Source organism: Anthonomus grandis, chromosome 13 (genome assembly GCF_022605725.1).
Source record: "Anthonomus grandis grandis chromosome 13, icAntGran1.3, whole genome shotgun sequence".
Lineage (NCBI taxonomy): Eukaryota > Metazoa > Arthropoda > Insecta > Coleoptera > Curculionidae > Anthonomus > Anthonomus grandis.
In genome coordinates, this window is record NC_065558.1 from 16,670,946 (window position 1) to 16,686,085 (window position 15,140).

The 15,140-nt window shown below is 35.2% G+C and overlaps 1 protein-coding gene across 1 annotated transcript; it reads right to left on the reverse strand.

Moving 5' to 3' along the window:
* Positions 1-1,849: 1,849 nt before the first annotated feature.
* Positions 1,850-11,240, reverse strand: LOC126743973 (propionyl-CoA carboxylase beta chain, mitochondrial-like). The gene is made up of 7 exons (XM_050451267.1): positions 11,018-11,240; positions 9,201-9,587; positions 3,028-3,147; positions 2,791-2,978; positions 2,530-2,735; positions 2,075-2,482; positions 1,850-2,020 (listed from the first exon to the last, which is right to left on the reverse strand). The coding sequence occupies exons 1-7, from the start codon at positions 11,180-11,182 to the stop codon at positions 1,899-1,901; spliced, it is 1,596 nt and encodes a 531-aa protein (XP_050307224.1). The 5' UTR covers positions 11,183-11,240; the 3' UTR covers positions 1,850-1,898.
* Positions 11,241-15,140: the final 3,900 nt, after the last annotated feature.

Here is a 15,140-nt window from a genome sequence, read left to right on the forward strand (position 1 = left end):
GTGGTAAATTTCTACGTCAATGAAAGTTAAGAAGTTTTATACCCACATACAGTGTGTCCAAAAAGTCTGGAAAATACCTTTTACAGGTAAACAAATTACCTGGTTGAAAATGCCCAGACATGTCAATTTTCTTTTATTTTTTGCATGTTTTCAGATTTCCGAAAAATATACAGGGTGCGTCAAGAAGACTGGGCAGCTGTCAACTTTATTATTTTAAATAGAACACCCCATTTATTAATACATTTTTGGATTTCAAGCGTTTTTCGACCAACTAATTCGTTTACCTGTAAAAGCTATTTTTCCAGACCTTTTTCAGACTTGACACACTGTATTCTTAAATCGGCGTCAAAATCTGAAAAAAGCCATTGTTTTCAAATGGTTATTTTAAATCATAAACAGACAACGATTTGAAAATGTATAACAATAAGGTTGTGTACATGATTTATCGAGAGAAGCATTGTGCCAATATGGTTTTAATTCTAAGACAAGAAACTAGTATACGTTTTAAGTCGTGTGTCATGTAAATGCGTAATATTAGTAAAAGTGTATTGCATGTTGAATTGGAAGGCTCTGAAAAAATATCCCTAAGAGTTCAAACGCTCAAGAATGCACAGACTTTCGCACAATGAGTCTCATGAGCCATACCTTAAAAGCATTTCTGTAAATAATTGAATTCAAAACAGAATAAGATATAGGAAACAGCCTCTCATCGATCGATTTATCGGAAGATGATTTTGACCGTCGAAATGAATTTTGTGAGCAAATGCAGCAATTATGTAATGATAACAATTATTTTGTAAAATGGATATTTTCTGACGAAGCAACGTTTACTCTAAACGGCCCTGTGAATAAACAGAATTGTCGATACTGGGCGACCGAAAACCCTCATTGGTTCACAGAATGCTATACACAACACCCTTAAAAAGTCAATGTGTGATGTGGTATAGTGGAAGGAAGAGTTTTAGGACCTTACTTTTTTGATAACACTCTCACTGGTGAGAGGTATTTGGACTTTCTTCAAAATGATCTTATCCCCGCTCTGATAACTTTGTATCCGGATTTGGAAGAACCCGACATGCACCAACCGGATCCTTTTTTTCAGCAGGATGGAGCCCCGCCACACTATGCTTTACCCGTTCGCAATTATCTAGATGCAGTTTTTCCAAATCGTTAGATAGGTAGACGAGGGTTCATTGAATGGCCACGCAGATCGGCAGATTTAACTGCCCTCGATTACTTTTTATGGGGATACTAAAATTTAATACTACTTTTATGGGGAACTTTTATGTCACTAAATCAGCGAGTTTATAAGATTTAAAAGAACAAATACGCCAGGAAATTAGACATATTACTCCAGGTGTTTGACAACGTTTAAAAAGAATTTTTAAATGTTGTCACCTTGGTTATTGTCAGGTTGTTAACAGTGCTCAATTCGAACATTTAATATAGATGGGTATTTCTTTAATTTTACATTTTATCATCATTTTTCGTTCAAAATTGCCTATGTAGCCACTATTCATTTGTACCATATCCTTTGTAATAAAATGCGTTTTTTCTGATTCTGCATAAAAAAATGGTTGCTTCCATTTAAAAAAGACGGGTTTAATGGAAGATTCTGTGACTGCTGAGGAGTACCTCCAATCAAATTTGGTTCACATTTTGGTAATTTTTATCTATCTTGTGTTTAGTTTTTTTAAATTACGTTACTTTTAATGATTTTTTGCGTTAATTTTTTTTTTTTTTGATTAATCTTACAATATTTCTCTAGGCTAGTTTATTTTATATAACTTTCAAAAATATAAATATTGGTTTTTGTCCACGGAATCCTTTCTTAAAAAATACGCCTAAATTTAAATTTACAGTCCGTATACTTCATAAGTATCAATGTACAAAACATGTTATAAGGGCATATTTCCATGCTTTTTAGGTGGGTTCTCAAGCTTTTTACTAGAAAGAAGTTCCAAATCTCTACACAGCCTCCACCTGGTAGTCTTCGGTTCAATAATGTCATCGACGAACCCTAAAACAAACCATTATTTCGAAAAAAAAAAACACAAATCCACCTTTAAGTCACCTTTTTGTGCAGCCGGAAGAGGACTTGAAAACTTCTTGATATATTCCTGTTCCAATTCCTCCACTCGCTCTTTACCCTTATACAAAACTGAAGCGGCACTCTTCGCTCCCATCACGGCCACCTCTGCGGACGGCCAAGCGTAATTCACGTCACTCCTCAAATGTTTTGAGGAGGAGGTTATGTAAGCACCTCCATACGCTTTTCTGGTAATAACGGTTATTTTTGGTACGGTCGCTTCGGCGTAAGCAAACAGAAGTTTTGCGCCGTGTCTTATAGTACCCTGATGCTCCTGTTGGACTCCAGGAAGGAATCCTGGAACATCTACAAGAGTGATCAGAGAGATGTTGAAGGCGTCACAGAATCGTACGAATCTGGCTGCTTTTACTGAGGCGTTTATATCCAGACAACCTGTAAAATTCTCTATTAAAGATGAAATTTTTTTCTTTAGGTCCCACCTGCAGCTACTTTAGGTTGATTGGCAACGATTCCGACAGTCCTCCCATTCATTCTGGCAAAACCCACAATGATATTCTCAGCATATTTGGGCATAATTTCAAAGAATTCTCTCTCATCCACAATTGCCTTGATCACTTCCATCATGTCATATGGTGCAGTGGCAATAGGAGGAACGATAGTCTCTAATATGGGAACATCGGTGTTCCTTAAAGAATATTTTCGATAATACACTTATTTATCTTGGGTCAGTGAAACACTACCATGGATCTTCACATGGTCTTATGGGCACTGGGCTGCTATTGGATTGCGGAAGAAACCCCATAAAATTCCTTAACTGTATCAAAGCGTCAATATCATTCTCAAAAGATCTGTGGGCCACTCCTGATATTTCTGTATGAACTTTAGAACCGCCTAACTGTTGAGATGTTACGTCTTCGTTGGTTACTGACTGAATACAAAAAAATTAATTTTTAGACATTAAATAGCAAACATTGTACCTTAATAACTTCAGGACCAGTTATGAACAGGCAAGACGTATCTTGAACCATAAAAGTGAAATCTGTTATTGCCGGAGAGTAGACTGCACCACCTGCGCAAGGTCCCATGATCAACGAGATCTACAAAGGTAAGTAATTAATACTATAGTATCCCTGATAGAACAGATAATTCACTAAACCAACAATTTGTTTCAAAAAAAATACATATTAGGTCCTTATTTAAAGTTAAGTAAGTAAACAAATCACTTACTAGATAACTTTTTTTACTGACAGCTGCTGTACAACATTTGTATGGCGTGCAGTGTATTTTAAAAATTGTAAAAGCAAACTATCAGATATTCTAAATAAGTGTTAGTATAAAAAACAAACAAGGAAATATAACCCTTAACAAATAGTAACTAATTTACGACTTGGTCCAAACAATAAGTGTATCCCAAATAAAAAAAGGCAGATAAATATCTACAATGAGTTGGAAAGCTTTTTTATTAAGTTATTACTGTTACTAACTTGCGTATGGCATGTTCTGTACTATATGTATGTATTGATAAATCCAAATTCCTTTATGGCTAAGACTTTATTTATTTAAAAAAATGTAAGTAGCATGCAATTTATAAATTTTTAACGCAATTTTGCAAAAATTCTTAAAAGGCTGACAAGTTTTTTCATGTCACGTTCATTATTTTCAATTTCATTTTTGTAGTGTTAATTTTTTTCTTTCATTTAAATATTCCTGTAACCTCTGTGAAAAACAACACACGAATTTTTTGAATATGGGTAAAAATAGGCTAGAGTCACGGCCCTAACTAGAGGCCTTGGGACTCTGTTGAGCAACAGTCGACTATAGAAGTACCTGAGTGTTATTTTCCTAATATAACATTGGTTAAAACAAGATGAATTTGTTCATATGTCGGATTATGTTGTAGTGTCAAAACTTTGTAGGTCTGTACACCGTGGTAGCATGATTTTAATAAATGAAGTTTTCTTACAGTAAAATTTCTTTCAGTCAATATCGAGATTTGACCACTTATTGCAACGATAGGCGCTTGAATTTGTCATTATTTTTTGTAAATATCGAAATTTATATATAATATGCGTCTATAGTTCACCGTCCTTCCACATTGCGGTACTGTTCAAAGGGTTAGATGATATTCTCTAATTTTTCAAGCTCTGCCCATATAATTCCAGCAGGAGATCCTAACATTAATTTTAAGCAAAGTAGTTCTGCCTCCACTATGTGTTTATGGCACCTCCTGGAGTGTTACAACTTACACATCCATGTTACATCCCGGACGTGCATTGCTCAGTTTTCATGTACTACTATAGATTATATTTGTTCCAACTATTGAAGGGAATTAGAGGACCCAATATCTACCTTTTATAAAAAAAATTTAAGGCTTTCACTATTATAAAACTTAAACCCAGGAAACGATCGAAAAAATTCCTTCCTACTCCCGTAACGTCTCCAGATACACTTATTGCATTAACGGGTTTTAATGCAACAACACGTGCGGCCCTCCTCAGATCCAATGAGCTATTTAGCGACTGTAAATAATCCAAACTCATTTTTATTTCTTCCAACTGACCCAGCTAAACTAAAAAACACTTCATCGATTGAAAATAAAAACAGTTCAGGAAAGGACGGCTTTTCTGCGCAACTATTTCTTGATATGCCTGACTTATCTCTATTAATTCAGGTAGAGGCAATCAACAGCACTTAGAAGACGGGATTATTTTCCTCATAAAACAGCAAAAATTATTCCCATTTACAAGGGTGGTCTGCTAGACGATCCTTCCAACATTCAGACTATTTCCCTTTTATCCACAATGTCTAAGATCATAGAAAAACTTGTCAAGCAGTATCTATGCATTGTATGCTTTCATTTATCGAGATAAGTGGCATACTCATTAAGTATCTACTTGTACACGTTTATCAATGGTGGTGGAGTTTCTACAGTAATCTTTTGTGGTTTGGCTAAGGCATTTGATTGTGTTGGTCATGACGTTCTGCTCCAGGTTTAGCTGAGATGCTCCATTGAGGCTTACATCTTTCCTGTTTGGTCGACGTCAACGTATATTTGTGGAATCAAATTTAAAGTATGAATCCGTCAAATGGAGCATTCCACATGGTTTAGTTCTGTGTCCAGTCCTTTTCTTGTTGTACAATAATTATATTGCTAATCTCCCAATCCGTGGCAAGTTCAGGTTTAGATACTGGGTAAGGCCCAGCCTACCTCCATACGATGGTTTTGGAGGATCTTCAGTTGGAAATCTTGGTGCAATTCTCACCTGCTATCACTAATTCCCACAAAGGCAAAATTGATATCTTTGAAGTGTAGTCTCGTTTTTCTAGATAACAATTCAATTGAGATTAAATCGGAGAGCAAATTTCTTAGAATTTTCAAATGAATATTCTTGACAATAAATTAACAGCTGAATGCTTTGCTGTCAGGATCGGTGTTGAACTTGGCCCAAGGATTGGTGAGATAGTTTATTATTCATTATTTGAACCCCATCTCCGGTGCGGTATTACTTTCTGGTAAAACTCTAGCAGTTATGTTCTTCAAATGTTGTTTATTATCCAAAAAAGGGTCATTTGGTACATTTGTAGGGTAAATTCCAGGGTTTCCTCCAAGAAACAATATTAACTGTTATAAAAGTCATAAGGGCTTCGTGACTCATACGGTAGGCCAAAAGAAGTGGCAGGGTTTTAATTATGGTCAACAGTAAGTTGGGGGACCATCTTATGCACAGATGGCTTCACAGTGCACTACAGAGCGGATGCACGCTTCTGTGGTCGCATATACAAGCAGGACCGATACCGTGTTCCAATTTGTGTGCACAATTAAATTGTGGAGACCGCAGTCCAGTCGTCTCAATGCTCAAGTTGCTCAAAGAGTAAAGCCGCTAATAAGGCTATTACGGCTCGAGTTTGTACTGGAGTGAATAAAGGTCCTAGAGGAACTGGTGAAGGTGGACTGTATGGTTCAATTTATCTTGCTGCCTGGCGTAACGAATGCAGGTAGTGAAAAAGCGGACATTGCTAGACTGGGATCCGCGATATTTCCTTGAAACTATAATCGGCGTAGCCAAATGTGCAGCTATTGCGTCACTAAAGAGTCTGCTCAACAAGATACTCTGGAGACTGACGGAAGTATAAGGCAAACTAAGAAACACATACCTGAACTCTTTACTTATCTCATCAGACCTAAGGTCACTGCGCCTAAAAAGACCCAAAATTCGGCTAATGACAGGTTTTTAACTGGACACTGGACCGCCATTTCCACAAGTATTGCGGACAACCCGGAGTGCCGTTAGTGTTGGGAGGCGGAAGAACCTGCAGACACATCATCTGGGAATGTCCAGCACTCACGAGATAAGAAAACGCGTTCAAATCGCTGGGCAATATTTACAGTTTGCCCCGTGACAAAATTGATTAGACCAGTATAAATTTCCATTCTGTTCTCCTTTGAAAGAGCAAGAGTTGCATATTTTATCAAAATGTTATCAAAATGCATATTTTATCAAAATGTTGGAGGCATCCGTACGCAGATAATTGAGATCCTTAAAAGTATTTCCTGTTGCTCTTGATATAATCATTTTTATGGAGAGCAATTTAGTCGGTAACATGTCTTATTCTAAAATTAAGTGCGATGGTTTGTGGTAGATGGAGTCGTACATCGTTCCACAGTCTTTACGAGAAGTGAATTATATAATTGGGATCGTCAAGCTGTAGAAAATGTGGTTTCACAATATACAGAACAGGATACCTGTACTGAATATCGTGAAATAAATCTATGTATTTGGTGATTACAATTTTCTCAATGCAACATGGCAGAATGGCTAATATAGAGCGATGGTACAGTTCCTCTGGTGGAGGTGGTAGCGTATTGAGAATCAGCATAATAAGTTGTAATTTATTTTTACATTTTGTTTTTCTAATGTTAGGAAGCTAAATATTTTCAAAGCAGGTGATTTTCTTGTAGATCCTAGCCTCTATCATGTATGTTATAAATGTTGCTTTAAACTTAACTTAAAAAAAATTAATAGAAATTGGTGATATAGCACTTAACAACTACCTCGCCTCTGTGAAGTAGCGGGAATGTCTGATTGATGATATTGATGTTGCAACTAACTTATTTTATGAAATTCCTTCCATAGGCATTGCTTACTGCGTGCTATTAAAAAAATACAGGACTTCAATCTTTCCTAAATAGTTTTTTTCTGATCTTAAATGATTGACTCTGGAGAAAAAACATGCACACTACATTTGTGTCAATAGTTCCGATGCTGATTATATTAGGTTTTCCTTATATTGGAAATTTGCAATAACAACTATATTAGAGGAATGGTTTCTAACTCAAGAGTTGCTTCTTAAATCATTTTGGAAGTACATCAACGATCAAATTATAGCCTAACCAACTCCGTATTTTACCAAAATCAATCAGCAACAAAAGGTCAAGACTTAACTAACTTATTTATGAACTTTTTTTAATCTGTGTATTCACCCAATCAAAACCATTTTTATGTATCCAATTATTTTGTAAATAGCAACATAAACACAATAGAGTATTTATCCCTCTAAGATATCAATGATTGATGTTTTTGATTGCATAGGCGAGCTGCCCAATAAGTTAACCTCTGGCCCAGATGCTGTTCCTAATTTTCTAATAAGAAATACTACTATACTCTACCATTAAAATGACATTATTTATATTTTTAATTAGATCTCTAGAGATAGAGAAAGAGTATACATATTATTGTCCTCATATTCAAAAGTTCTCATTAATACAACATCGAAAATTATCGTAGCGTATGTATACAATCTGCAATGAAGCTTTCTTGACTGTGCAAAAGCTTAATATTAGAATCACAATAGTTTTCAATTGATTGTTGTAGGTTTTCATGTCACGTTTGTTGAATGGATGAAAAACTCGTTATCTGGACGTAGTCAAAGGGTCAAAATATGTTGTCATCTATCTGACAGTAACATCAGGGCGGCCATACTTCTCCACTTCTTTTCAGCATTTTCGTCATTGATGTCCCTTCCTGTTTCCTAAATAGCAAATGTTTAGGAAAGTTTTGGAGACATGTAGATAGCTTAAAAGACCAAGCATTATTGCAGGATGATCTAGTCAAACTACAAAATGGTGGGTACAAAATTAACTTTACTAAAATGCAAGTAAATGTTGTTTTATAAGTTTTTCTCACAAAATCAGTAGAAATGAAAAGGCATCTAAACTTCTTGGTTTTGTTACTAGGAATTGTAAATATTTTTTAATAGATTCACAGGATTGATTTTTTGTTGTTTGGTTACAACGGGTTTGGAATGCTGTTCAATTGTATGGTCGCCTTATTGCCAGAATCATATGGGTACTTTAGCGAAAATCCAACATACATTTCTGTGATATTTTCATACCACACTCGCACCTATTATTGAAAGTCATGAATATTTTGCTATTGAGAAGCAACTATCCTTACCGACACACTAGAAGTCATATATGGATTCATCGATTGTCCCGATCTTTTAAGGCAGATTAACTTTAATGTTGCCCATCAAATTTTCTAAAACCGCAGTATTATTCTTTGCTACTAATTAGTCTGTGATTCACAACCCATTAGATTATACATGGTAGATATACATATGAAGTAGATATATTATTTAGATGTATTTAATATTTCTTTAACTAGTTTTAAGATCTCTTGTTAATTTATTTGTTTTGTAAATAACTATTTTCTTGTTATTCTCGTTTAATTTTATTTTCAGTTTTTATTTGCATTTTAGTGCATTATAACTGTATTTGTTGTATGCTGATAATGTATTTGTAAGTAATTTTGATAATTTTTAAGTTTTGACTCAAGCTTTTTGGAATAAATGTAATTCAAACTATTATGGGATTATCCCGTATATTAATTAAATAAATAAATAAAATAAATATTTTAGCAAGAGAGCTATTCGGAGCGAGATAGTTTCGCCTTCTTTTTTTTCTGTAATATTTATCTCCTGTTTGAACGTTCAGAATCATGAATGTTTTTTTAGAAATGCTCGCAATTTTTTTTTTTAATTATCTAAACCTGGCACGGGAATTTCCGTGTTCGGGGAATATTTATGGAATATATTGTGTTATTAATGATGATTCTCTAGTTTCAAAACGCCTTACAACATAATACCTTACTTGTGGTATGACTCCAGATGCTAATACGTTCTTCTGAAATATATCCGCATACCCAGCCAAAGAATCGACCCCCTCCTGGATTCTAGCGCCACCAGAATCATTAAGTCCGACCACTGGAGCTCCGACTGAAATCGCTTGATCCATGATTTTGCAGATTTTCCTGGCATGGACGCTGGATAAAGAACCTCCAAATACCGTTGCGTCCTGACTAAATAAGAAGACCGGACGTCCATTTACTAGTCCATGCCCAGTAACTACCGAGTCTCCAGGAAATTTTCTTTTGTCCATTCCGAAGTCTACGCAGGTGTGTTCGACGAACATGTCGTATTCTACAAAAGTGTCATCGTCGCAGAAAAGGTGGATTCGTTCTCTGGCTGTTAGTTTTCCCTTTATTAAAGAGAAAATTATTGAGAAAACTTTTGATTCGAATCTGAAATAAATTTGTAAAATTTCCAAATTGCTGACCCTGTGCCTGCCGATGAGTTTTAATGATTCTGAGATAAAGATTAAAAAATTCACAGTAATTTAATTTACTGCATATTTTATTATTAATGAAGGATGTCTATAGGGAGGGTTTGTATGCCCACTGCTCTGGAATTTAGTAATTCATAAGTTGGTATGTGAACTTGACTACTTTGGTATATTTTATAAGTGCAAATATAAAAAAAAATAGATAGATTGAAGTTTTTAGGATATGCAACAGTAAGATTAAAATAGAGTGGATAAAAATACCATACGCGAAACAGATCAAATATCAAGGAGAGTATCTATATTAAAAGAGAATGAGTAATTCCTTCTTTGTTCACTGACAAATAATAAAAATAAATTACCCACAGATTACTCGCTTATATTTCGATTTATTCGTATGCTGTCTATTCTTAAAGCTTTAACTGACTGTTGACATTATTTGGATAATATGATTCGATAATTATGTTTCTGTTGCCATCAAAATAAAAATAAAAGTAAAAGAGAAAAAAGAAAGGAAAAAAAGGGAAAAAAAATTAAAAAATTAAAATAAAAAAATTTAAAAATTCTGATGATTATTATTTTTTCTTTTTTACAATGGTGAAATGTGTTTTAAAATGTTATTAGGTTAGCTAGTGTAAAGGTACCTGTATTTTTCTGTTTTTTTTTGAATGTGTGTATTTTATCTAATAATAAGTTTTTCATAAGATTGTTTCTATTCTTCTCAATTTTTGTGGTTAAGTAAAATAGCAGTGTTTCTAGACTTCGCCATAAACTTGTATAGTTTTTCAAATAAAGGCCAGATTTATTTATTTTATTTTATTTATTATCTTATACGTTATTTTTAATATTGGCATGCGATTGGTTATAATTAATTAAATAGCATTGTACCATTACACGTATTACATTAATGCAGGTGATGAAATGATACTTAACATCCATGCGGTTTACGTGCGGCTGTTCTTCTTATTCCACAATATTCGTTATCCATGTGGTTTATATGAGACCACTTTTCTACCCGACAGAAAGCAATTCTCATTTTTTCCAAACTTTCACATCGGAATTAATGTAGTTTGTTAAAAGTTATAAAAGATCATATTATAACGATATTTTTCAGATATAAGTAATGATACAAATTTCCAACAAAAGTGATTCCAATTAAGAATCAAAATGAAATAATAAACCAAATTATGCAAAAAATTTAATTTAAAGGTGATTCAGTCACTAGTAGAAAAACGAATTGCCAGGGCCAGCTTGAGACCTAAGTGTCATAAATGCTATCATAATAACTACTGAGCAAAAGTTGCCAAGAAAAATAGAGACTTATATCAACCCATACTTTACTTTGGTACCTTTTTGTGTTGAATGTCAACTTTTTCCTTGCCTCCCCCCATCCATGCTTGTGCCCGTTTTTCCCTGATTTCCTCGTAAGTCTTTATGGTATGGGCAGCGGTTTCCAGATGGCGTACCCAAGCTCCCAAAGGATAATTACAAATTTTTTTAATCAACACAGACATTTTAAATAAACAGACTTGTTGGCTTTACAGATATCGGCATCCTCAGATTACTGCACTTTAACCCATAAATTTACGAGTTAAAGTAAAGAGATAACATATAGTGTATAGGTTTACACCATATAAGTTGCACATATGAAAAAATGTGGATATTATTTTTATTAAGATAGAGATTGAAGAAGGCAATATTTTTTTAAAAAGCATAATTGAAGGGTTTTATTATGATTAAAAGAACAACCCCAACTACTGCATAGGCATCATCGGTGACTAATGGGTTTAGACTATAAAAATTATTGTTAAAGTAGGTATTCTGAGAGTTTGTTCCTCCTCCCCACAGAATGAGCACTCACCAGGTAATATTATTTTAATTTAATTTAAAGCACTAACCTTTTGGGGTTGATGTCCCAATGAATATCCTGAGACTATCGCAACCTTGAGAGGTCCTTCTAGAGTCGCATTCTCTAAGATTTTCCTTTTTTCATTAGCTCAGACTTTTACATATTCTGGAGAAACATTTTGTGTGTCCAAGAACCCATATCTAGATAGAATGTCTTACTTTCCTGCTTCATTTCCCGTATCATATTGGACTTGACGACAATTATGAGCATAGTGCTAATATAGCCCCCCCTCAAATATCAGTGAAAATAGTGATGTGCTGCCTGAGGGTAGTTTCTGTTAATGATTAGTCGAGCACATTTTCAATTGCGTGCACTCTTTGTTGATTTTCGAACTCTGCAAGTACTATTTATTGGTGTTTTCTATAAGTAACTGGGTACCTTTTCCATTTGCTCAATCTGTTCTACTGTCAATTTTTCTAAGAAAGTTTTTCTCAAACCGGTATTGTGAACGTTTCTTTCTCACTAAAAGTTTTTTGAAAGGTCTCTGTTAATTTACATAGTGCATCTCTCTGTCCGTCTGCCTGTTTCATAAACATGTTAGCATACATGTAGGGGTGCCCAATGTAACGATATTGGTAACCCAACGAATAACAGCTGTTCTTCGCCATCTCTGGGGATGCGTGGAAGGTTAGCAAATCATCTGGAACCATGATCTGGCGAGTATATAAAGAGTCATGAGGTCAGTTGAAGTCAGATTATTGGCGTGACTTTCATAACCGACATAAATAGTAAAGTAAATAAATATTTCTAGTAGTCTTAAGTGATCGTGTTTAGTGTGTACTTACGTAGATTAAAAAGTTGTTGAGCTGAAAAAGAAGCTGAAACTGAAGGAGGGAAGGGACTGCGATATAACGGGAAATAAAGCAGACGCAATAAAGCGATATTGGCCAAATGTTGTAGTCTGGAAACTAAATTGCTGAAAAATTCTGCTTCCCTGCAAACTAAATTTTTAGGAAAAAAAAAATTCCTAAAAGTTTTAGAAAAGATTTTGGAGAACAAGAAAAAAATTAAGAACAAGTTCAAAACACAATCTCAACATTGTCCAATGTTGAGATTTTCATTTTCAACACTTTCGATGAGGTAGCTCATAATCACAATATTTATCAGGGTCAGTTTGAAGCAGCTGCAAAAGCAAACGGTTGGTCACCCAGGGAAAAAGCGAGTTGGGTCAGGAAAACAGGAGGCGAACAGGAAAAGCCTTTACGTTGATGGCATTGAAAGGAGATGCTGCTGCCATCTTGCAAAGAATATCCTCAGAAGAACAATAAGTCTACAATCATCTGGTGGGGGCATTTGAAGGTGCGTTATGGCCAGTCACACTTGGAACATAGCTTCCACATACAGTTGAAAAATCGATGGCAGAAGTCAGGGGAGTCTTTGCAAGAATTTGAAGCTGACATTGCACGTTTGATTCGACTGGCGTATCCAGATGTCTATGAAAGAATCGTTCGTTTGCCAGTTCAAGCATTCCTGGATGGACTTCACGATAGTAAAATGAGTGAGACCTTACTACTAGCACATCCAAGCTGGGTAGATGCATTAACTCGAGCCCTTGAACTAGAGGCTGCCAAGAATACGAATAAGGACCAGGCTCGTGTCCGGCAAGTGATTCCAAGGACGATTTTAAGGAATCGGTCAAGCAGATGATTAGGGAGGCGATTAGTGACGTAGCTGCCACGACCGGAAGTTTAAATTGTGGCAAGGCAGGTCATAAGAAGACACTGTCTAGAAGGCGCTAGTTCCACTCTCCAAAACTACAGAAGGTCGATGCAAAGGGGCGATCATCGAAATGTATTCAGCAAGCCCTAGTAATTACCGCCCTTTTTCCATTTTATTTTATTGCTAAAAAAATGTTCTAATCAAAAAAATAATATCTGAATGCATATACTTAGTAGAGTTATATTTTCTTATGTTTTGGCTTTTTTATTAAAAATTTACTATTAAGATGATTTTACTGCCTCTTATTAATAGTAAAACAATTGTATTGACCAAATTAAAAAACAAATAAAAATATAAAATTTTTAGCTGGTTTCAGTCAAAAACAAAAATTATTTTAATTTTGCTAAATTTCAGTATTTCGTCTTTTATAGGTTTTTTATTTTTGTCTGAGAAAAAAATTAATTTTGTTTTACGAACCTTTTACTGTACCTTCATGCGGTATAGAAAGGATACAAAATTAAATATTTTTTAAATATAGTAAAATCTTATCATTAAAGCATAAGATGGTAAATACTACAATAACTACAGTCTGAATAAGTTTTTTTTTTACTAAACATGTACACATGATTTTAAGCATTAGCCCCAGGTCTCCTCGCTGCAGCACTATACAATAAAAATAGCGTCTACGAACAGTGAAAGGAGATCTAGCAAAAGTCCATGGTGAAACAAACGTCATGTTCACCCCAGGAAAAGCCACATTTGAACATCCTATAGTGACTGAGATAAAGGATGAGGTGATCATCGGGACAGACATAATAGACACCAAGGGCTTCGAGTTAAGCTTTAAGTAGGGAGTCCTGAATATAGACTATGAGTAAGTTGTTTTGCATCGTGAAAGGATACACTGTGTGTGAGTCCTACTTCCGGAGGAATCTTTGATACCAGAACGAAGCGAGATCGTTTTGGGGTGTGATCTGCGTTTATAGCAAGACCACGGATAGTAAAATAGTCATGTTCTAACCTGCAATGCATGACGAGGCTGTTGAACGAGCAATAGTAGCCGGAAAGACCCATGTACGCGCTGGAAGGAGTATTCTAATGAGGATGATGAATGTCAATAATTCTCCTGTGGTATTAAAGAAGGGGACGGAATTAGGATACTGCTTTACAGTTTGAGCAATACTTCGATGAGTTGCAGCCATAGAAATCAAACGACAAGTCGTTCCAAAAAAATGACAAGAGCTAGAGATATTATCGTCAGGCACCGATAGGTGGTTTTAGGCCAGACCAAAGAAGGACATTTGGTCCATAGATATCGAGATGATTTTGATACTAGAATGAAAGAAAGGACCAGCCTAGTCCAGTACAAAATCACAGGAATTGCTAGTCCTATCCGACAGATAGCTCGAAGACTACCACTGTCTAAGAGAGAGAAGGCTGATAACATTGTTGAGAGCATGGCCAAGGAAAGCGCCATAGAACCATCTAGCAGTCCATGGTCTTCACCGGTGGCACTGGGAAACACTGGTAAAGAAGAAAGACGGTTCGATCAGATTCTGCGTAGATTACCGGTAGTTTAATAACGTTACTAAAAAGGAGAGCTATCCTCTTCCTCGCACTGATGACACTTTGGACACCCTGGCTAGATAGCAGATCTTTTCCACGCTCGACTTATTCTTACGTATCTCGAAAAGCAACGATTTTTACTTAGGTCATTTTATGGCTTCTGGATGCTTATGAGTTGCTTTATTAGCCTTTTTAGTATTATCGTTGACTTTCCGGAAACCCTATAAGGTAAGTAAAAACAATTTAATCATTTAAAAATGCTTAGATAAATGTTTTTACGATTTTCATCCTAAAAGGTTTTACGTTTTTGGAAAATTAGTTTTCATAAACACAGTACT

Bases quoted from the DNA above. Each gene is read 5' to 3' on its own strand.
- LOC126743973 (XM_050451267.1), bottom strand. From the start codon at position 11,182: ATGTCTGTGTTGATTAAAAAAATTTGTAATTATCCTTTGGGAGCTTGG. The intron at 9,588-11,017 runs GTACCAAAGTAA...TCTTTAATAAAG, and splicing joins TTGACATTCAACACAAAAAG to GGAAAACTAACAGCCAGAGA. The intron at 2,736-2,790 runs GTAGTGTTTCAC...ATATTCTTTAAG, and splicing joins AGACCATGTGAAGATCCATG to GAACACCGATGTTCCCATAT.